General features: G+C 42.0%; 1 protein-coding gene across 12 annotated transcripts in view; it reads right to left on the bottom strand.

The window, feature by feature from the left end:
- Ldb2 (LIM domain binding 2) overlaps positions 1-24,522 on the bottom strand; it is a 351,760-nt gene extending 327,238 nt beyond the window's left edge. For 3 of the 12 annotated variants that reach the window (XM_052734870.1, XM_052734871.1, XM_052734879.1), the window contains exon 1: positions 24,176-24,517. In XM_052734870.1, coding sequence (XP_052590830.1) covers positions 24,176-24,307 — 132 coding nt within the window. In that variant the 5' untranslated portion in view covers positions 24,308-24,517. Of the gene's footprint in view, positions 1-24,175 lie in introns of all 12 variants that reach the window. The other 9 variants (XM_052734880.1, XM_052734878.1, XM_052734881.1 and 6 more) reach the window with 5 other exon arrangements.
- Between the last annotated feature and the right edge of the window lie 247 nt (positions 24,523-24,769).

The raw sequence follows: 24,769 nt of genomic DNA on the forward strand, positions 1-24,769 counted from the left end.
CTGTCATATCTATGCTTATTCATCAATTAAAATTAGTATTTAGCTGTGACTACTGAAGTTCAGCAAACATCAATGAGAGCAATATGGGGAGAATTTCCTGGCTACGTAACATTTTTAATAAAGAGTATTGTGGATTTCCTTATTATCCCTAAGCTGTAAATTGCATTTTTCTATCAGTAAAATCCATACAGTAAACTTGAGTATGGATATCAATGTACTTTTTTTTTAAGATCTGGCTATTGAACATCGTATACCTGCAGATTAGAGGTAACCCTTCTCAAGTTTACATGTATCACTGCTCAAATGCCATATAGCCAAAGAGGGTATCTCTGACACCATCACTTAAAGTCACAGCCATCATAGCTCTAGTCCATGACTTCATTTTCTTTTTCTTCATAGTATTTTTCATTTTTAATCTTCATTGTTTTTTTAATAACACAGGAATATCTAACATGTAGCCTTCTGGGGCAAGCATCTTTGATTAGCATGCTTGGGATGCTCATCCACACTGCAGTGAGTACCAATATCTTTCTTAGTTATTGATTGTCTTGTATGGACATATTACATATGGTTAAGGTTCATTAGATAAAACACTGGGGGGACTTTTGCTTTTGACAATTATAAGCAGTGAGAATATCATAAAACATCAGCTCCTTCCATGAACCAGATAGAGCCATGAAAAGCCAAGATCTTTGAAGAAAAACATTTATGATAAAATTGTATGGCAAGACCAAAAGATATTGATTATACATATCATGGTAATATATAGGCTGAAAAGCACTCAGATTTTAAAGTCCAGTTTTATATTACACTTAGTAAAAATGCTTAGAATTCATTTTAGGAAAGAAAAGTGATAAGACTGCAAGGCTCTGTAAAATGCCTATGTATAATTTTGCTAATTCAAAGATGCACTTTCCCCAATATCAGTCTGATGGCTCAATGTATCCTTTACAATCACATTTTGATTTACCTTCTCTGCCCAGATGTCATGGTCATTATGCATATGCAAATGTTAAAAACTGAAGTATCAAAATTTGCCTAACAGGAATAAGTAACTTGGGGAAAAGTGGGAGGCAGAGATGGATCACTCTTTGGCTTCTCAAAATTAAATAGTTAAGGTTAGGAGGCAGAGAAAATGTGCATCCAGCAAGATACATTGCCAAAGACGGAATTGAATATGAACCAAAGGACTGTATAAAGCAGGACCTGCTCATGGCCCAGAATCATCCATAGGTTACTTGAAAAATAATATCTCACCAACACTTGTGATGGCACACAGGTTATACTTTTTGGAAAATTCTGGATAAGTCTGAGTCAGAAAATAATTCTGCAAATGATAAATCTTGGGGATGCTTAATCAACTTGTTTCATTTTTAGTCGCGTGTATGGATACATAAGATTGGCACTGGATAAAAACGTGACTAGAGCTGGGTGGTGGTGGCGGTGGTGGCACATACCTTTAGTCCCCAGCACTGGGGAGGCAGAGGCAGGCAGATCTCTGTAAGTTCGAGGCCAGCCTGGTCTACAGAGTAAGATCCAGGACAGGCACCAAAACTACACAGAGAAACCCTGTCTCGAAAAACAATAACAAAAAATAAACAAACAAACAAATGTGTCTGGCAAAGTCTAAAATGGTTCTTTCAGAGTCTAAAGCAAACATTCTATGTGGTAAGAAAAGGTATCAAGAACAACCAAAAGCAAGCTGGTGAGACAGACCACCATGGCTACCAGACAGGCAAAAATAAACAATGAAAGCTATAGACCAGAAAGCAAGCACATTTAAAGTTGCCAGCAAATAGCCACTGGAAAGGGAAGTGGTCCAAGCATAGAAGAGCTGAAGATGATGTGGAAAGACTTACTACCAGGAACTCATTAAATACAGTCCACTTAAGGGGTAGGGATCAGGACATAGCTTCTGGCCTATCAGCATGTTGATCTATGTGTAACCAGATAATGTCATTCTATTCCTAATACTCTATAAAAATGAATTGATTGACATCAGACCAATTTTAATTGTCACAGTTACTAGACAATAAGCAGGTCTGAGAGCCTCCTGCAGACCTTCTGAATCAGAGAGTTTAGAGTGAAGCCAAGTAATAGCAAAGAATATTAAAATCTGTGAGGATTAAAAAAAAGCGCTTAGGGTTGACTTTACTTTAAATTATTTTTAAAAATCAACCACATTTTTGCATGAATCATATATTTAGTCACTAGCAGAATTTCTTCCAATTTTATAATGGAAAATTCTGTCCAATTGCAGAGGCTTTATATACAGTCATCTGATATGGACTGAACTAGAGGAGGAAGAACAGTATTGCTATGGATGACTCAGAAGCCTGCACCAGAAGGGAGGGGTGGCTCTAAGGAGCCAGCAAACAGGCAGGACTGGCCTTCCCAGGCATGACAAGTCAAAATCAGAGACTTTAAAAATGATACTTGCCCCATGAAAGCAGCATACAGCACATTAACACCATTGTTCCCATAGAGATTCATGCAAAAATGTGGTTGATTGATTTTTTAAAATAATTTAAAGTGAAATCAACCCTAAGTTCTTCTTTTTTTTGTCCTCACAAACTTCAATATTCTTTGCTATTACTTAGCTTCACTCTAAACTCTCTGATTCAGAAGGTCTGCAGGATGCTCAACATCCTCCTCTTCATCCCCTAGTCCATTGATTCTAAGAAGCCAGGGTAGGTTCTCAGACCCTTCAGTCTTAGGCAACAGATACATCTGCACAAGACACAAAACCTCAACAGGGACACCAGAGGCAAAACATTGGTGGATGGGGGACTCTGATCCACATCTGGGACTCTAATCCTGCCATGGTTCCTTGCACAAGCAACACAGTGTCCCTAAATCACCTTTCAGTACCACATTTTCGATGGACTAAACGTTTTGATAAAGTGGCTATGCCCACACTGACATGGCTCTTATGTACCCTAAATGTGAATTTCATAAACTATTAGCATCTAGGTCTCTGTCGTTCCCTGAAATCTATCAAGTTGACTATTATCTTACATGACAGTGGTATAGTACTGAACAGAAGTCTGGGGATAGATGCATCCTCCCTTACACTGTCCCTAATGTTTGCCCTACTTCTTCTTCCTTGAAGAAGCCTAAACTTTGAATACACACAGGAGTTTTGGAAGATGAAACCTAAAGTTTAAAAGATAAAATGATGGTAAAGCCATGCTAACAAATCCACATTGCACCTGTTCTATATGGGACATTTTCCCCCTTACTAATAGACGATTAAATGTAAATCCTAATGTACATTCCATTTTACATGCAATATGGGCTAGTTACAGTTGCTATGGAAACCTCCACTTTTGCATTTACTGATTTTAATTCTGTGACATTTGCTGACTTTAGTACAATGTAAAGTTTATAAATATAACATACAGGTTTGTAGAGCTTTTTTTAAGAATTCAATTTGCATAGCTAATTCCATCACAAATCTCTAGGTATATTAGAGGGAAAGGCATTAGACCGATCCTAACCAATGGTAATCAGCAAACAACAGACTATTTCCAGAAACAACTATTTCTATTGATCCTCAGAAAGCTCCTTTCATTAAATGAACGTTCTATCCATTGTATCAGCTTTTTTAGCTATTGAATCAGTGACTGTTTCTCAATGTGGAATTAGTAGAATGCTTTTATTCATTCAAAATACCTTCAACGCTGTTGTTTCCCTTTATATTTAACAAAAACCTGGTGAGAGAAACGAGCCAGACTTGGTGAAAGAAAGCACAAGGCCACACTTTGGGAACAACTTCCAACCTAGAGTGATCCCTGGGCTTTCTGCTAAGCTTCCGGTGGCTCCTTGTAAATCAACCTCTTCCTCATCTTCATTCCTGGGTCCAGTTGTCTTTGCATCTTTAGACTCTAGCACAGTTTCCTGTGCATGAGATAAACACACACACTCTGTAACTGCCATAAATTCTTTTCTATTCTGGGCTTACTGAGATACAGAAATTGAGAGAGACCCAGTGAGCAAACTGTCTAAAGTTATCTGCCAACATTTGTTGCAGATATTTCTTTTAAGTTATTTTATTTTCCATGGAGAAGGGGAGCACATGCCTTGACATGCTTATGGAAGGCAGAGGACAACTTATGGGATTCAGCCCTCTCCTTCCACATTGTGGGCCTTAGGAATCGAACTCCATTCATCAGGTTTAGTAACAAGTGCCTTTACTTGCTGAGCCATCTTGCTGGTCCTCATTCACCAACTTATTAAAAGTAACTACAACATTAGGAGCTTCCTGAACTGATATACAAAGATAAAAATGTGTGTCATCATCATAGATCCATAAAAAAAAAATCAGTGATTTGAGGAGTCTTTTGTGAAGAGCTCTGATTCAGATAACCCCATGCATACATATAAGTATATAGAAAACAAAAACATACATAAGAACATTCTAAGTGATAACATAAAAGTCTATGCATCTAATGAGAGGGAGAGATTTATCCAACATTTGTTGAGTACCTCCATTGTGCCAGACACTGCTTAGCAATCTTGGAATAGTAAAGTATCTACTATTATATCTGAAGATGAGGATAGTGGATGAAAGAAAACTCTAATGCCACACTTAAGACATCTAGAGAAAAGCAAGACCAGCTAACAAAGTGGCAGTGGGCTTAAGAGAATCATGAGAGCTTTTCAACAACAAGAAGCACTAGAGAGCAGGACCACTGATAACTCACGAGACATAATGAGTCTCTAAAAATGGCGAAGAGAGCGAACGTTTTATCTGCTTTACAAAAAACAAGAAAACATGTTGAACAAACTGGTACATGATGAAGATGTCAGCCAAGGTAAAGCAAAGCAGGAACAAGGAAGAGCAAGGGGATGGGTAACAACGCATCAGGTAGCTCAGCAGAGGCAGAGAGGACCCAGGGGTTTAAGAGTGGGTGGGCCTTCTGGTGTGCTGTTACAGCCATTTCAAGCAGATCCTGGGAAGTAGGTGGAGTGTCCATGATTAAACCAAAGGCTGCTTGAGGCTTGAAGTCACTGGCACCTGCTGCTGACAAGAACAGATGGTCATGAAACCTGGAAAATATCTTCTTTCCTTATCCCAGCAACGTTTGAGTACACACTCTCCAACACCCGCCATGGCCAGTCCATTCCATTCATTGCCTATCGAGTTCGCTGTCATCTCTACCTGGGCAAGCTAACATCTTTTTCCAACTTGACTTTCTTCATCTGCTTTTAAATTCTGCCAAACAATTTTTTATACAGCAGCCAGAGAAATGTGTATAAAGTGGTATTCCAATTGTGAACTCTCCCTCACACCTCCAGCAAAAGGAGGACATATATCCATAGCATGGAATTCAAGAAAAATAACAATCTAAACCCATAGCCCTGCCTGTCCAGTCAAACATGGCCTGACCCCAACCATATCTTCGGCTTCCCATTGCTTCCTGCAGATCATCTTTGCTGTCTGAACTAGATAGAGATGGCTGAACCTCCTGCCCTAGGACCTTAACACTCGCCACTTCTCTTTCAGAATGCCACCTTCATACCTTACATCACATTTGTCTGCTTAAGTCTTATGTGTTCTTTTTCAAAAGTATGTTTATTTGCTTATTTGGTTAGTCTCGGCATACACATGTGTACATGCTGGTGGAGGCCAGAGGGCAACTTCCAGTTGTCTTTCTCTACCTGGGCAAGCTAACATCTTTTTCCCCCACCCCCTTTGTAGAGGCAGAATCTTTCTCCTTCCATGTTTCTTTCATGCTGTGTACCCTAGATTAGTTGGCCAGGAAGTATACAGGTAATTCCCCTGTCTCTTCCTCTTATCCCACCAAGGGCTGCTAGGATTGCAGATGCATGCCACCAGTTTTGACTTTTCATGTGGGTTCCAGAGGCTGGCCCCAAGTCATCAGGCTTGCATGGGAAGGGCTTTCCCTACTGTGTATCCTATCAGCCCTCATTGGTTCTTTATAAACTTCACATCTGTAAAAGATCTAGATTTGTTGAGAAGAAGAGCATGCTAACTGGAGAGAACAAAGAAAGGCTCAAGATGTCACTGGACCCACATGTTTGGGACAGGGTTAGTGGTGTTTGGCTGGTCTCTGTACATGGGAGTCTATAAATGTGAAGATTATTCTGTGCTTGAAGGTGCTGCTGCCATGGTACCCCATGCTTGGGCTCTCCAGCCAGCTATCCTACAACTATGTAACCCCACAGCTTCTAACCCCTTTTTCAGTCTTTATCCCACTGATCACTAAGAGTCCTAGTAAAGAGAAGGGCATCTTCCTAGAAACTTGGAGCCACACTAACATCTGCACAAAGTTCCATTCACACTGCAATCTCTGAACATGATACAGGCAACACTTCAAATGTGACTGTCCCCCCAACTCCCATGTATTGGTGCTTTGCCCCAGGAGGATGCTATTTGGAGATAGGGCCTGTAGGACATGGGGCCTAGTGAGAGGCTTTTGGGTCATGGGGCATGTATCTTTGAATGGAATCATAGGACTCTGACCCCTTCATCTTCCTTTTTTGCTACCATGAAGCAAGCTGCTCACCCCACATACGTTTCTGACTGTTGCCTTCCAGAACCCTACCAGAGGTCTTAAAGCAATGGGTCCTCCTGACCTCAGACTAAGACTTCTGAACAAGGAACCCAATGGGCCTTTTATCTTTATCTCAGACATTTTGTTCTAGTAGTAGAAGACTGGATCACACAGAGCCCAAGCTTGGGCCACCATGGCAGCAGCACCTTCAAGCACAGAGTAATCTTCATGTCTGTAGACTCCCACGTACAGAGGCCAGCCAAACACCACTAAACCTTACCCAGACCTGTGTGTCCAGTGGCATTTTGGGCTTCTGTTCCCTCTGGCCAGCATGCTTTTCTTCCCAACAATTCTAAATCCTACAATCCCTCTAGGACCATTTCCATCAATCTCCATGGCACAGGATCCCAATTCCTTCCTATATGCCCTAAATCCTAGTGACAAAAGATGCCACCACCCTTAAAATCCTTCAGGATTTCAGTCAAAATGTGATGAGCATCAGTTAGACTCCAGGTCCTGTGTTACTGGGTTACTGAATTCAATAACGAGCAGTCTCCTACACCACTGGATAGTTTCTGTACTGTGAATGGCAGCAGGCCAAGGTGATAGGAGAAAGGGCCTGAAATCCAGAACTCTCTGTGAAGTCAAAGGAGCTAGAGCTGGCCAGGAAGAACAGGGGACCAAGCATCAAGTCCCACACACAGAAAGGCTGCTGGCTCACTCTCAGGGAACTCTTCACAGAACTCACATAGATGGATCTCTGTGTCTTACACGGAAGACAGACATTGGGCCTGTTTGCATGAAGGACACCACTGAGTTCCCACTGTCTTTAAATATCAGAGTCTGCTTCTCCACTGGTAGTCATCATTCCATCTAGAATATTCTAGATTCTTTTTGTTTTTTTGTTTTTTGTCTTTTTTTTTTTTGCCCCTAACCATGATGGATTCTGTGTTAATGACACATATACAGTCCTTGAGCTCAAGAAATATACAGATCCTCACAATGGATTTCTCAAGGTATACTTGGTGGGCTCCTGGTGGAGGATGAGAGCCCCTGAGAAAATTCAATCTCTTCAGGCTTCAATTTCTTCATCTATGAAGGTGGCATTGTCTAGAACAGTGGTTCTCAACCTGTGGATCAAGACCCCTTTGGGGGGTCAAATAACCCTTTCACAGGGGTTGCTTAAGACCATTGGAAAACACAGGTACTTGCAATGTGACTCATAACAGTAACAAAATTACAGTTATGAAGTAGCAATGAAAATAATTTTGTGGTTGGGGGTCACCACAACATGAAGAACTGTATCAAAAGGCTGCAGCATTAGGAAGGTTGAGAACCACTGACCTAGCAGGTAATGGAGTTGAGTCATAAGGTTCTTCTCTGGACTTGGGTAGTCTGGATCAAGCCATGGAGCAGAAGATCTTGCTGGCTCTGAAACCCTGGCATGATGACAGTCTCTTTCAGTCTTGGTTTTATGGTCTGAGAGGTAGGGATCATCTAAGGGATATGGTTCAATAGAGTCAACAATGCAATAGCACCTGGGCATAGGACTGGACACACAGCCGGTACTCAACAAATCATTGTCATTGTCCTTGTGTTTTCCTCAGCTAATCCCCTGCCTCAGTTTTATAGACTCCTAGCCATTCAAAGCTTTGGACAATCTACTTTTTCCTGAGTTTTCTCAGCGTCATCTAGTTATACACCACAGGCAAGGGAGAGGGATTTGGATTTTTTTTTTTTTTTAAATTCACTATGTAATAAGCTGGAAACTTCACAAAATTGCTATGGGCTATGGTCAACGTCTTGTTAAGGATTAAATTTTCTACCTATTCACAGACAATTTCTCATGGCCAGGTAAATAAAAGGGATTAATTTTGAAACATCTTGGCTTTCAAGAAGACTTAGAGGAACAGCCCTTTCCTCTCCCTCACTCCAGGTTTAGATTCCAATGGGTTAAGGAATCTGGTTATAGCTATGATTAGGACATTGATGCTTCCTGCCTCTACCTCCCTCCTTGTAGCTGCTTATGGAGCTCCATTACTCTAAACATCATCAGATATACAGCATCATCAGCAAGTAAATGGTGCCCTAGATTACATATTTAGATCACAATTGATGACATGAAAAGGAATTTCAGATGAGTGTGTTTTGTAATGTCTCAGTAGCCCAATCCTTACTGAACACTTACCCTTGCTGCTTCAGCAAACCCCTCATGGCCCCTTACCATAGCTACATGCCTAGCTAGCTGTCTTCCCTCCTAGGCTGAGAGCATCCTGAGGACAGGCCTTCCCTGTGGTCCTTCATCCTTGAGCACATAATAAAGAAAACACAGCAGCTACTGATGAATGAATAAACCAGTGTAGTTCAATCCCAGACACCACAGGGTGCCACTGAGACTGCTACTTCTTAAATGGTTTTAAAACCAAAGCCATAATAAAACTAACAGCAGAGTCCTTTCTTCTCTGCCTTTCTCCTGCCTCCATAAAAAAAGAAAAAAGAAAAGAAAAAAATCACAGGAAATGTAGAATTGGGGCTAGAAACCATTCCCCATTCACTCTTTGCCCACCCACCCCCATCCTCTCATTATATCCAAAGTATCTGGTATCCCTTCAATGAAGGCTCCAGAGAGTGGGTATCATTATATAGGGTTGAGTTCCTGATAAATACGATGGAGTGAACTAAAGTAGAGATTTCAGTTTCTAACTATAAACCGCTTGACATATTTTTCTTTCAGACAAACGCCTGGAAATATAATAAACTATATTTTCATGTTTATTTGTTTCAAATACAGTATTTTTTCAACAGATAAATGCAAAGTTGTGAGTCCAGGAAAAATAGGTTTAAATCACCCTCCCAGCAAGCAGTGTCTAAAACAGCACACATAAGAGATCATTTCAAAGCAGTTTAATGCACTTAGCCAACAGACATTAACAGTCTTTGCAGAATAAACTAACACTACTTAAGCTTATTTTCCAGTCCCGGTTCAGATGAATTTTAACCTCTCTGAAAAAATCTGATGGTCCAGAGCACCCCCTGAACTCCATAACTGTAGAACACTGTGCATTTTTGCACTGCTTCCATGATGACTGGAAAAAGCAATCTCCGGGCCTTCCTCTAGACATGGGTTCTAAGACAGTGTGCATGGTGCATTTGGTCTTCTGGCTCCAGTCAGTTTGAGCAGAAAAGCAAGCCTCCACATACTGTGACTCAGCACGATGCTCTCACCCAAGAAGGTAGGAGAAAAACAGGCAGAGGAGGCCCTGAGGAACTCGAAGGCATGCTGTGGACCTTGATGTCATATTCAATGTAGCAAATTCAAAACAAAAACCAACCTCAGTGCCATCATAGACTCCAGGGTAGAAGCGAGAACCTTGGTGTCTCTATCAGGTCTAATCCAGGGGCATCAGAGGAGGAAACAGGCAAAGGAAAGAGAAAGGCCTTTCCAAGGCTGCCACCAGCTTAGGTTAAGAAGCAGAGGAAGGGATGAGAAAGCTTCAAGACAATCGCCAAGTGAACCAAGGGCTGCAAGCCTGTAATTTACAAGGAAGATCCTGTAAGGAGGGAGTAGACACCTTTGAGACTGAGCCTGGTCATCTGCCTACATTGTTTCACTCAGCACTAGGGATGTTCTTCTCATGGAGAGTGAGTCGGGCACTCAAGTTCATCCCCTGCATGTGGCCAGGCTCAGCATGCTACGTTTCTCTCCTCCCTTGACTCAGTGTCACATCTCTACAGGGTCCTTGGATCACTCTGGCTGCCAGCTGAGGAAGTTTCCCCAGAATCCATATCAAGTCCTGCTTGTTTCTCTCCAAAGGTCCTAATTCTACCATAAGGAAGAAGATGCAGGGCTGGAGAGTCTGGACCTCGTCTCCAAAATAGCTGCTGGAAGTTCCTTTCCCCACAGTGGGGACCTCAGTGGTACACAAAGACAGTGCATCACGGGACAAATTATATAACCATGGCCAACAGTAATTTTGTATCTTAAAAAAAAAATATACCATGAAAATTTATCCTTTGCCTCAGACACACAAGGCTAAAAATAGCACAGTCAGCCAGCAAATGTGTAGAATTTTTCTTTTGTGCATCTCTCCATCCACCAAAGCCCTCCTCTGAAGGAAGAGACAAGACAGACAGGAGTCCTTTTTCCACAAGAAACCACAGTGACCTTGAGTGAAGACAGAGCAAATTGTTTCTCTCTGGACCCCACACACCTTCATTTATTTCATTTGTCCAACAGCAGAAGCCAGTGCTGACTGATTTCGTATTATGTGCCAGGGTTTGGCTGAAAGACCCAAAGGTCTTTTCTCCTGCAGTGTCCTAAAATAACCCTGTAGAGGGGAGATGACTGATTGCCCCTTTTACAGAAGGGAAAACCAAGTCACAGCAGAGGGAAGTCATAGTGCCAGAGCTCTGCTTGCACTTACACTAGTGAAGCCCATCTTATCATTTCTAAAGCAGCAACAGCCCTGGGTGGGCATGCCAACACTTCCATACACTACCCTTTACTTTCTACCCAGAATCAGTTCTTACCACTTTCAACAACCCACCTGCCCCCCCCCACACACACACACACTCACTTACACCCTAAGCCCTAACCATGCCCACAGCTCCACTCTTCAAACATAACATCACCTTTCAAGGGTCAATTTCCTTGCATTTGCTGTTCCTTCTACCTAAGGCACCCTCTGAAACATCCTTTCTGAATTGGCAAATTCCCGTGCGTCCTTCAAGAACTTCCTTCTTGATAAACAATTCTGTGTCCCTGCTAAGTTCCTATGAAACAGGAACACTGTCCTCTCCATCTCTGGCCCAGGAGCAGCACACTGAGAATATGTAGCATATCTATCAAATGGAAAACTACAGTAAGTGTAGCTAATGTTCTTTGTGATATAAGAGTTGTGCTAAATACTTTGTAAAGATTATCTCAGACAGTCTTCATAACCTGGAGGCATAGTTCTACCATCACTAACTATTACCCATGAGGACAATCAAGACAAAGAGAGGTTACATTAACTTACCTTAGGTTGTGCAACCACTAAACAAAGAAATAAATTGGCATGGCTTCAGAAGTTAAGTACTTAATGCAAATGTCACGGTAGGTGTGATACAACTGACCATTTCCGTGTCGTAGATACACAAAGCATGAGGCTGCTTTACAGTATACATATTGCCTACAGGAAAACAGTGATAATTCAGAAACTAATTACAAAATGGTAGCCTCTGTGAAATGTGCCTTTAAAAAGTGGTTGGCATTGGACACAGCTAATATCAAATGCTGTGGGGAGGAACAGGAGCATGAATAAGCTAGTACCTGACCCCAAGGATCCCTTCGATCCTGTGAGGACGATAAAACAGCACTGCATACACCTCATGACATAGCCCAATTTGGAGGCAACTCTTTCTCCTTGAATCAAAAAGATGTCCTTCAAACAGAATCATAAATTAACGCACTACACCCAGACTAGCCATTTCTAGATCAACACTGACTCTTAACATTAATTTCAGCTCCCTCTTTCCAATGAATCGTGCGAAAGTCTTTTGATTTACGGACCTTTGTGTGAGGCTGTCTGCCTCTTCACTTAGAAATAATACAAAAGAAAGAAATGCGGGGGGGGGGGGAGATAGCATCCATCCACAAATGGGGAGGGGAAGTCAGCCTTAAAAAGGACCAAACCCCTGGGTTCAGGGTCTCTGGCTAGCATTAAATGGTACTGGAAATCACAGCTTCCAGCTAATTCCTTTACACTTGCATTCCTTCGTATTGCTGGGGAGAATGCTGATTGCTATAAATATCGAACTAATTGAATACAAACTACAGTAAAGGGGACCAAATAATTGTGTGTTTGTGTGTGTGTGTGTGTGTGTGTGTACACATGTGTCCCTGTGTTTTTAATTATAAAACACAATAAACAGAAGCCTGAATAATTCAGACAACTGGAATTACATCTTAGAAGTTTAAAGACAAGGTAAAATGTTCATTATTTTACCTAAAAGAATTGGATTCAAAAAGATGCTCATGGCCTGTGAGATGGCTCAGCAGGTAAACATGCCTCATAGCAAGCTTGACAACCTGAGTTCGATCCCCATGACCCACATGGTGGAAAGAGAGCTGGCTGCCTCCATTTGTCCTCTGACCTCCACAGGCATGCGTGGTACAAATTCATCTGTATATATACACAAATCAACAAAACATCTAATACAAAAGTTAAAGAAGAAAAGAATGCTCAAATGTGTTCACAAGCAAGTAAAATTGTATATGTATGATTATGTATGGATGCTTTAAATCCAACAGCCAAAATGTTAGCAGCAATCTTTGCATGGTAAAATTAAAAGGATATGTATTTACTATTTCATCATAGCTGTATTTTACAAATACTTTACAATGACAATGTACAGATGCTTTTCAAATCTAAAAGTACATATTTGAAAGTGCATGCAATGACATTTAAAATAAAGGCAAAGAAAATAATCTTAGATTAAAACACAGAGACTTATTTGTCCATGTTTTAGCGTCAACAACTTCATATTATGGAGCACAACTACTTTTTCAGGTGTTTGGATAGCTAAAAAAGGAGAGAGAAAAGAAGCTTGGTGAGTCCAGGGTTTTGTGAGATCCCAGGACACACTGGGGGCTGGCAAGAGGCTCAGTGCAGGACAATTCTAGTTTCTAGGGCTAGGTCTTGCAAAACCTGATAGGGCTTCTCAGTTGACCTCAAAACAGTCAGGGAAACACTACCTACGTCTGGACTCTGCACTTCAGAATCAGAAACTTGGGGTAGACAACCTCTAACATCCATTCCAGTTCAGAAAGCCCAAGATTCACTAACTTGAAAACAATAGTTTTTGCCAAATCAGAGCCTTTAAACACAGGTAATATGCACAATTGCTTCACTCCAGTTCTGAGTAAGAAGTTTCGGACAACTGCAAGTTAATCATGGTTAAGATGAGAAGGCAGAAGAATGGATGCTTTCTTGTGTGTGCTGCCAAGTGGTCTACCTGGTTTATTGGTTTAGCTTTTGCTTGTCTATACAACTTTTCAGTATCACAATACAATCCTCATGAGTCCTAATAAGTGGCCTACATTGGGAAGGAAAATTTAACAAGCTCTGTCCCCTCTAGAGAGTGAGCAAGCAAGAGAGAGACAGAGACAGAGACAGAGACAGAGAGACTGAGAGAGAGACAGAAAGAATGTAATCTACAAATAATTTGATATATTCTAACAAATAATTTGATATATTCTAACTAGGCAATATATATCTCCAGAGAGTATGAACAGTTATTTATTAACACAGAACTCTTAATAAAAAATCACAAGTACCTGATGAATGAAGTATTGGAAAATATATGTCATGTAGACTTCACTATAAACAGTTGAGGAGACTCCACTGTGAAATCTGGGGGACAGGTAACGACGATGCTGTGATTTAAAGGAAAGCAGGGACAGGTGCCATGAGTACAGAGAACCTGATCCCTCTGTCCAGAGGGAGACTGCACAGAGCAGCTTGGTGCATCCCTGAATTACCATGTGCATGTCTACTGTGTGACAAACTAGCCCACAAGTGAACATGTTTTAGTGGGAAAGCGATTATCATTCTAGACACACAGGGGTGCTTCTGGACATCTAGTACTGACCTAGCTCCTTTGAGTAGCCAGCCTAGGATGCATATTGAGAGGTGTTCCTGTTCAGAAGAAATGGTCCATCAAGGCCAGCAGAGCTGTGCTCCCCAGTCCTCTCTTGGCATTGCTGCTTAGACAGCCCCATATAAGCAGTGGTGAAGAGGATCACATCAATGTTCAGTTGTCTCCACTGAGTTCTTAGATGAAGCAAACCCCAACCACAACCTTTTCCCAATGGGTTGGAGTGCATATGATCTCATATAACATTTAATACTTAGCCATGGCTATTCTAAGGGATAATCACGATCTGGGGCTCCGGGGAGATATGGGCACCTTATCAAGCCATCACTCTTTCACATGACAGTATATGGTTACTGTGTCATCATTGCTATGCAACCAGCCCTAAGAGAAAAAATTACATACATAGAGGGCACCAAAAACACACTGCAGGGGAGTGTCACAGTAGGTTCTGTTCATGAAGTTAGGTGAGGATAGGAAGCTGAATTTTGCACTGCTCACAGCGCTGAACTTCCTGAAAGAGCAGAGAACAGGTATGTCGCTGCAACACCATAGTTCCACTGAATACCTATTCCATACTAGGCATGTTACAAACATCTGCCATTAGTAGTGTAAAAGTCAGTCTAAGAAACCACAACCCAGAAAATTTATGGAATTTCCCCACAATTTCACACCAAGTAGGAGATAGACACAAAGCTTGGGCCTGAATCTGTTTCACTGTAAGCAAGATTGATGTTGGAGTCTCTCTTTTCCAAGAAATGGGAAAAGGTCTGGTGGCAAAATAAAAATAATAATTATCATCATCATCATCATCATCATCATCATCGTCTTCATCTATTATGCTGTCCTCACCATAAGTTGCACATATACACAAATGCTGAATGCCACTATGCCTGGGATAAGCATCCCCACTAAATACACACCAAATATAGTGTTAATATAGACCACAACACCATAAACTGATGTGATTATCCATATTTTCTGTTGTGCAAATCACTTCAGGTAAGTTCTTGATGGCCCTTGAAGAAAGTTCTACAAATGCAAAATGATGTAGGAAATGCAATCTCTATGAGCCTTAGACAGATCATTGAGAGAGGAGGAGAAAAGGAAATAGAAAGAGGGGGAGAGGGGGACAGGAGGAGGGGGAAGATCGGAAGTGAGGAAGAAAGGGTGAGGAAGAGAGGGGGAGGGGGAGATTGGGAGAAAGTCACAGACATATCAAGTAAGACCTCTAGGATCACTAACATTATTTTTAATCAGAAATCAGAAGATTCACAACAGATTCACACCACCCATGCTCACAGAGACAGATCTCTTTTCTCGGATCATCATGTTCTACAGGCAGCGATGTCTCCCTGGTTGATAGGCCTCACAGAGTTGTCTCCAACTGGAACGGCAGGCAACCAAATTGGTAAGAGTATGGGCAAATGCCGTGTCACCCTAAACAGGAGCAAAACAATGTAATTTCCTTCGTCAACATGTCATCCACAAGCAGTGGGGATGGGCAAGATGACTAAACAGGACAACTATGTCCCTGCCCTCACAGAATTTCTTACACTCTTCATGACAAGCAAAAATTGAGGACGCAAAGAAGACACCAGTATCCCTGTAGATGGACCAATCCATTGGATAACCTCATACCTAGGAGTATAAAGTCAGCACAAATTTGATGGGACTTTTTTGTTTTGTTGTTTTGTTTTGTTTAAGTGTGGGAACAGGAGTTGGGAGGGGATGAGGAGGTGGGTGTGGGAGGAGTTGAGAAGAGAGTAAGAGTTGGATATGATCAAAACACATTATGTGAAATTCCCGAAGAATGAATAAAACTGTGAAGATGATAAAGAAGAAGAGGAGGCAGAAGCAAAGCAGCAGCAAATACCTGCTTACAAAGATTCCTGTGAAGCAAACCAAGAGGACGTGTGAGAGGAAGAGGGACCACAATGGCCCAATCTTGAGGGAGATTGAGGAACACCTCTCTGGGAAGGCAGCACTTGAGTTAATCATCAGAGGTCCTATGCACTGAGACTTTTACCCTTCCTGTTTGTTCGTTCATTCGTTCGTTTGCTTGTTTGTTTGAGATTCAAAACTGCTCTCCTGTAAAGAAGACCAGGACACTGGCAAATTCTAACCTAGATTAGGTTTCCGATAATGATGTGTTATTCTAGAGGAGACTGGTGGTGGCCAAGTCCCCAGCAAAGGGCAGAGGCTGAGATGAGACCCTGAGCAACTGGGCAAATTAACAGATCGAAGAGCAGGCCCTCTGGGCAAGGAAGGGAATGGAGAGATTGGTCTTAAAGCTGGAGTAGGCTCTCATAAGCCTCTGCTGGGTGTGAGGGGAAACACCAAATAAAGCACCTGGGCTTTGTATGGAGAAGGGATTGTATGCTGGAGTGGAAGCCAGCCAGAAACACAGGCCATCTGACTCCAGGAAAGTGACCGTGGGGACCATGACATCACCAAGACAATGAAGGCCAGTCTTCAGAAGGGTCTGTCCACTCCCTAATCCTTTGCTTTCTCTTTTTAATTGGAAGGCTGACACTTCAAAGGAGGAGGATGGAATGTCGTGGGGTAATAAAATGCAGGCTGTTGCTGCAGATCCCCTAAGAGGATGTGGGGAGCCAAGGTATGCACAGCCAGAACAGAGCTCTACCTGCCTGTGTGAATGTGGGAAGTCAGAAAGCCCAGCCCCTGGAGATTCTAGGATGTTCCTGTGGGGACTTATACAGCCTGGTCCTCTCTTCCTTATCTCTTAAGGGAGAACCAGTATGCATGCACACCAGGCACAGGAGAGGATCAAAGGAGGAGATCCATCTTATCTCTAGTCAGAGGCAGACATCTATGCAGACTGTGGTCTCTAAGGTGGCCAGAGTGGGCTGCAAGCTTGGGAAGGAAACCTCTTCTCCCCCAGAGAACTACAGACTTTAGCAGGAGACACACTGGCTACAGTTTGGGAATGGGTTGGATAGGATAAAAAGAAACTCAAACGTAGGAATTGTTCCTCTTATTCCTCTCCTATTCAGAACTGATTATCTGCACAGGAAGCCCTTTCTATGCCAAATTTGAATTCCAATTTAATCTCCTAATACATATATTGGCTCCTCTTGCCAACCGAGAAACCACCCAAACTGGAATCCTGTATTTCTCATTCTTCTACTGTTTAAATTAACCCAGAGTCGGGCCTGGTGGGGCATGCCTGTAATCCCAGCACTCAGGAAGCTGAAACAGGAAAACGGATCCAAGTTCAAGGTCAACCCACTCAGAGCTACACATAAAGACATTGTCCCCAAAAGCACAATGTACAAACAAAAAAGACAACCCAAATATCAGCATTAACCATCAACCACTAGAGAGAAAAGTAGATATATTTTAAGTAAAAAAAATATAAAAAAATAAAACTATCAAGTGGCCATTCAGTTTCAGAGACCCTTCTGGTACAATGAACTCATCAAATATTTTTTTATAGGGCACATGAATCAGAGTCTTTCCCAGTAACGAAGGTATATTTTCCACTCCCGACCTTTCAGATAGTTTCCTAGAATCTTGTTCTTCATATCAGAGTCATGTATGTCACATGTGGTAGCTACTCCCTAAGCCACCTCTGTAAGTCAACACATCCTGGGATAAAACATTGGCATTAAACAGTTTGTGCAGGTGAAATGAAACTCCTGCTGGTAGATCTTATTTCTAGAGGTGCTGTGGCAGAGAGGAAGGAACTCTGAAGCTGAGTGCAGTCACCTGGGTAACCTAAGACAAATGGTTTAAACACCCAGTTTACTTCTCAGTGGAAATATAGCAGTTAGCACCTACCTCACCAAGGACTGTCCCCAGCAGGGTAAACACACCACAAATGACAATAATAATCCTTCCATCTTTCTTTCAGGATGTCCCTTTCTGCCCATAGACACCCATGACATGTTCCTACAAATCCATTATGGTGCCTCACAATGCCGGTACATCTCTAAGTCTCCTTCTATCCCCCAGTCACAAGCTTCTAAAGGGTAGAAAAGGTCTCAGTTCTCTCTGTGTTTCCAGAGCCTGATAATGTCACTGTCTGAAATACGGGAATTCTTTGAAGGAATAACTGAATTTTGAGTATTCAGATTTGCCTATGTTCTGATGGATGCTGCCAGAATTTACATTAAAAGAAAAAATAATGCTAGGTGGTGATGGTGCACGCCTTTGATATCAGCATCCAGAGGCAGAGGCAGTTGGATCTCTTAGTTTGAGGCCAGCCTGGTCTACAGAGTGAGTTCCAGGACAGTCAAGGCTACACGGAAAAACCCTGTCTTAAAAGAAAAACAAAGCAACAACAACAAAAACAAAACTCTAGGTTCAAACAAATAAAAAACACAACAAAAAGAAAATGTCATAGCCACAAAAAGGGGATGTTGTAGCTGTTTGGTTTATGTTTTGTTTGCTTACTCCCCAAAGGGGTGCTCTGGCCTCCTTCTGAAAAATAAGTTAATGAACCAATGGCTGAGGGGTCCCCACTGGATCAGGCCCTCTGAATGGGTGAGGCAGTTGATTGGCTTGATCTGTTTGGGAGGCATCCAGGCAGTGGGACCGGGGTCCTGTGCTCATTGCATGAGTTGGCTGTTTGAAATCTGGGGCTTATGCAGGATCGCTTGGCTCGGCCTGGGAGGAGGGGACTGGACCTGCCTGGGCTGAGTCTACCAGGTTGATCTCAGTCCACAGGGGAGGCTTTGCCCTGGAGGAGGTAGGAATGAGGGGTGGGCTGGGGGGAAGGGGAGAGGGGCAGGAGGGGGGAGAACAAGGGAATCCATGGCTGATATGTAGAACTGAATTGTATTGTAAAATAAAATAAAATTAAATTAAATTAAAATTAAAAAAAAAAGTTAATGGGGATGATTGCAATAAAAGGAGACTTACAGCAGCATTCTCCACACAATTTAAGTTCATTTCTTTCTGAAAACACAAAAAAGTGCTCAAATATCTACATCATGTTTAAAGCCTACTTCATTAATGTGTGTTGATTTCACCTGATAAGAATCTGTGTCGACTGGAGTCGAAAGATTTTTTTTCTTCTTCTTCTTCTTGGCTCCCTACAAATAGTTAGTTTGCAGCAATTTTTAATTAAAAACAGTTCCTGTAGTAAGAAAATGGGGTGGGGTGGGGTGGGGTGGGGGGGGTGGGGTGGGGTGGGGGGGTGGGGGGCTCTCAGGAGAAGGAACTAGCCCTGTAGTTTGTTTTCTGAGGCCATGTAGGTGGTTTGAAAATTAAGGAGTTTGGAAGTTCCTATTTTAAAAACTGCACTGTTGGTTTGATTTAACATTTTCAAAATGGCTGATCTCACTAATACCAGTCCCTCCTCCACCCCTCAGCAACCTCCTTCAGAAAACGTGGGCAGTTCCTTTTTGTTACTGAACATTGAAAACCTTTCATACAATATAGCTCAGGGTACTGGCAAATTTTCCTTCTGAATTCCTATGCGGAGAGATCACCCAAGTATTTCAACAAGTTTTCTTCTTTTCTACCCATCCAAAGTAGCTAATCTTGTGGTGACCAGGTTCTATCAGCATCATCAAGGGTACTGAGCTTTTCTGTGAATAAACATGGTCCTCCGACCTGGAACCCTGTGACTAACTATATACAAATGTAGCTGAAATAAAAGAGGGCAAAGCACGACCCCCTCCCCTCTCACCAATCCCTAGGGAGTTTTAGAGCTGAGCTGAGGAAGAGTGAAAAATAGTAGATTTGAATGTCAAGGTCTTCAAACATTTGGAAGCCTTCATATTAAATCCTGTAAAACTAAACACTATAATTATAATAAAATCCTCCTGTGAGCTGCTTTCCATTGTAGTCACAGTTAGATTCTCATTTGCAATAGGATGGATGATGTTGATTAAAAAACAACAACAACAACATAAGTATAAAATCCGTGTAGTGACAACATGAAAAAAAAATAGAGTTCAAAACACCTTCTTTGTAATGGAAACATTTTTGACCATTGGCATTGAAGGATCAAGACATTGAAAACGTACCTACAGTAACAAGGCATTGTGTAAGTCAGCGTGATGAACTGACTTACATTCTGCAATAATCCAACATTAGCCAAGTCTCTACTCCAATTCCTATTCACCTAGGACCCTCGACAGCACACCTATATTTTCCTTTCACAGTATAGACTTCAGGATTTTTTTTTAATGACTGCTTTTGTTTTTGTTGTTGCTTTTCACAGAATAAATCCTGAAGTCTTTAGAAGATATGTTTTATGTCCTATCTGATTGGAGTCTCTGCACCATGTTAAACTATATAACTCTGCAGTCGTGTTCTTCCAAAAGAAATTTGCACAGTGTAACCATTCAAATAAATGGATTTTGAAAGACATGGGGGTCAATTTATGGTAGAGTGCTAAACAGAAAATGTAACCCTTTCTCCGCTGCTCATGAAAAACAGTGACACATAGCTCAAAGTTTCTCTTAATTTAGTTTTAGAGTGAGGCAGCTTGGCCGGTGGCAGTGGGGCCGGGACTTCCCACGTTTATCCAAATCTCCAAAGGTGTTAGTGTGGCCAAGAGATTTCATTTCCTAGCATAGGCATCCACAGGTAAAATAGATTTGAGTACTTGTTGTTTACATTGTAATGAGCTCGCGTTCCCTCCCAAAGAGGTTAGGTCCAATTTCTTAAACTTTTGCTTGACCGCAAAGATTAGGGAGCTAAATGACCTCATGATAATAGAATAAACATGGGGGAGATGAGGTGAGGCCTTGCAGCGGCAGATGCCCACAGTAACTATAGCTCCTCAGGGGGTCCCGGGCCCCTCACAGATATAGAGCTGTCATTGTAATTTCAATGACAAGGTTCTGGAGTTCTCTCTACCCATTCTTTTATCTCCAGGAAACCCAGGTTGCTAGTCAGCAAATGTTAATTGAAGACCTACTTAGTCCAGCAGTGGCTTGCTATCCCAGCGGCGGCGCCAGCTATACCAAGCCTAGCAGGACTCAGGCTTTCAAGTTTTCTACAGGAATAGCTGATTCTTTCACTACCTTTTGTAAGTTTGAGCTAAACACCACCCACAGAACACGTCTGCAGGCTTCACTCTGTTTCTTAAGACTTTCTCAGATTAAGGCAAAACCATTTTGAGTTTTCAAATTGAAGGGAAATGGCAGGGAAATTCAGACTCCACACCAGCTAGTTACTGAATGACAGGAACAAGCTCGAAGTAGGATCAACTCTAAACCCAATGCTCTTTAAACCAATACTACTCAGTGTCTGAAATGTCCACAGGCGAATATTCTGGGGTCAATAACTCAAGGGGAAATGAACAATGTCAGGGTTCTGTACTAGTTTATCACTAGTTCATTTCCTTTTTCTTCCCCCCAACTTTAATAGAGTGCTAAGTACATGTTCCAAAGAAAATACAAAGTTGAGAGAGAGAGAGAGAGAGAGAGAGAGAGAGAGAGAGAGAGAGAGAGAGAGATCAGGAGCTAATAAAATAGTGCTGTACCATGCGTATAAGAGTGAGAGAGGTAAGAGGCAGAGTGTGAGAGGAGACCCTCTCCTGATTGTATGTGCTGGCTAAATTCAAAAAGTGATCACTCAACAATCTATTTAATTTGTGTGTGAGCAGACAGGTCAGTCTAGCAGTATGTGTGACTATAACCAGTTCCTCTTCAGGTTGTAGGACAACTGAATTATAAATAACCACCATTGGTAAAGCTATCTGTAGTTTTTTTTATGCAAAGTTATTTTTTCTCTAACTACATATTATTATCGAATTTTAATATTTAATGTGAATACTTAGACAGACATATATATTAGAAGCAATTAATGATTACTATCCTTTTTTATATGATAGGAAAACAAATTTCTTGTACTGAGACAAGGTGTCAATGTAATTCTGTGGATAATTACTTTAAAAAGACTTAATAAGAGGGTACATGTATGGAGGTTAGTTCCAGAACACACTGAAAAATAGTTTGCAGTACATTGTTGTCAGGATGAATTAAAAACTCAAAGATTTGTCAAAGCAAGCTTGCCTTTCCCAGTTCTTCAGCTCTACTAACAGCAAAATCTTTCAGAGTCATAGCCTGTAATTCAAAAGTTGGAAGTTCCTGCGTTTAGCTCTCAAGAAAGATTAATGCATCATTTTGGGAAAGCATACTACTAATGGCTCACTTTCCAAACATCCCAAACATGAAACATCTTCCATCTTAGGGATTTGTATGGAGACCAGCATGGAAGGGAGGTCTCCGCTACTCCCGGGCTGTGGAAGGGTTCAGAGACACTCAGAACTAAGAATAGCTACCATGCTTCACCCACAGGAGGATGAAAGACACCTTCCACAAGGCCTCAACAACTTTCTAAGTCAACTGGACACAGGCTCTCTTTAAATCCTGTGTTCAAGAATTAAGCGATCATGGCCTACAGTCTCTTTAATTTTTTTTTTTTTTTTAGAAATAATCATACTTAGCAAAAAGTTGTTCTTTCTTAATCAAAGTTTTATTGCAATTACTGGGTGCCTCAATTGTAAGGCATTCCCAATCCTCCCAATTCTGAAAGCAGTCTCTGCCAACAGATAGCTTAGACAGGGACTCAAGATTCCAACACGCTGTTACAAGATCGAAATTGAAGATACAAACTGTAACACACACATACAAAGCAACACACTAAAGGCACACACACACACACACACACACACACACACACAAAATCCTGTTTACTGCCAAGAACTCGGCATGCTAAACATAAGAGTTTACACTGTACAGGAGCTTCTGGCTTCTAGAAAGAGTCACAGTGCCAGCAATTATATTTAACATCCATGGTGCATTAACATATAAAGAAAATAACAGTGATAAAGACAACCAGGCTTTTAAAAAAACACAAGCTCTTGTCCAGCAGTTAGCCAATCAGAAAGCAGGTCACATCTTGTTAGCCCTATTGAATACATTAAACATCAGGAATTCTCTATGGCTCCGCAGACAATTCAAAGCAAGTGTGTTTTATTTTATCATACAAACTTATTCGAACCCTTTCCCAGAGTTAAAAGGCAACCTTCAATCTAAATACCTACCAAAGCTATTCCCCCAACACCTCTGTGGCATGATTCCTCTGGGTGTTCGGACTCTGCAGAGAAAACTCAATTCCCAGAGACTTCTACTTCCTCAAGAGACTTTGACACACCTACAATAAACACTTCAACATTGAGTCCCAACTTACAGGCAGATGAGCACAAGGCAGCATGCTTTGCCACTCAACCAGTCCAGAGAAAAATTAAATATTTAAATTGTGAGCAAGAAGTCTGGAGTTTTGCATTGGGAAAGTTCTGAAGAAGTCCTGGACTGACTCACTGCCTGGGAGGCTCAGTCTCCCTCTCTCAGGAGGAAATCACAAATGCCTGAAACTGTTGCTGGCTTGAATGGAAAACCAGCTCCTGTCCCAAGGTAGAGTCTTTGGGAGGCACAACCATCAGAGAGAGAAGCATAGAACTGTCTTAATCAACCTGTTTCTGAATTTAACACAGAAACAGGCAAACATGTGTGTGTGTCCCACCCCACCTCCAGGGAGCTCTGAGAAGTAGGCAGGGTTCCTCTCCTGTCCCTTTTACCTCAATTTTAGTCACTTTGAAAAAGTAAGTGCAGGTCAAAACAGACTTCCTCTGGAATTTGTAATTATGTGTATATATTATATTACACAGACACACAGAGAGAGATGCAAACATTCACAAATCTTTTGCAATTTATATCTCAACAAACAGGACCATCTCTAAGCCTATAAACATCAGAGTTCTGGACAACCTGCATTTCTAGAGACCCCTGCATGTGAACCAAGTGCTGGTTTGTCTAATTCCAGATTCTAAGATTCCGGCAGAAACTGTCCCCGGCTCCAAGAGTTACTGTCCCTGGAAACCCAGCATTCAAACTCGTGCGCTTATTTCCACCTACGTGGTAGTAGCTGCTGGGACACTTCCCATAGAATTCAGCCAAGAACCCCAGGAAAAGCCCATGCACAGTTTTTTTTTAAAAAAATCCACAAACACACGCCAAGGTTGAAGAACTTACCTCTGTGCGAGACTGCAGTCTCTTGTTCATCTCATAGATTCGGTACTCTGGCTGTACCATGTATGGTGTATGTCTCCTATAAAATGGGCCGAAAGGAGAAGAATAGAAGGGGTCATGTGGTGTGCTGGACATCTTGCCTGCTTGTCGAAAATCAAGCTTAACAGAGTATCAGGAACGTCCATGCAGAGCACATGGGCTGTGTTCTTCACAGTACAAAGTAGACGCACGCACACACGCTCACACACACACACAGAGGCAGGCAGGCAGGCAGGCTGAACACACTGGCTGGGAAGTGCTGTGGGAGCCCTCTATAGCGAGAGAGGAGAGGGAGCGAGGAGGGAGGGAGGGAGGGAGCGCGGGAGGGGAGGGAGCGCTGGAGCTCAGAGAGGGAGAGAGCGGAGGTTGGAGGTTGGGAGGGAGGAAGGAGGAAAGGAGGAGGGAGAAGGGGGAGAGGGAGTTGAGAGAGAGAGAGAGAGAGAGAGAGAGAGAGAGAGAGAGAGAGAGAGAGAGAGAGAGAGAGAGAGAGAGAGAGAGAGAGAGAGAGAGCTGGATAGCTAGAGGCACACTGCTTGTTTTTAAAGAAGCAGTTGGTGA

This window comes from Peromyscus californicus, unplaced genomic scaffold, assembly GCF_007827085.1.
Source record: "Peromyscus californicus insignis strain IS unplaced genomic scaffold, ASM782708v3 Scaffold_13__1_contigs__length_99412109, whole genome shotgun sequence".
Lineage (NCBI taxonomy): Eukaryota > Metazoa > Chordata > Mammalia > Rodentia > Cricetidae > Peromyscus > Peromyscus californicus.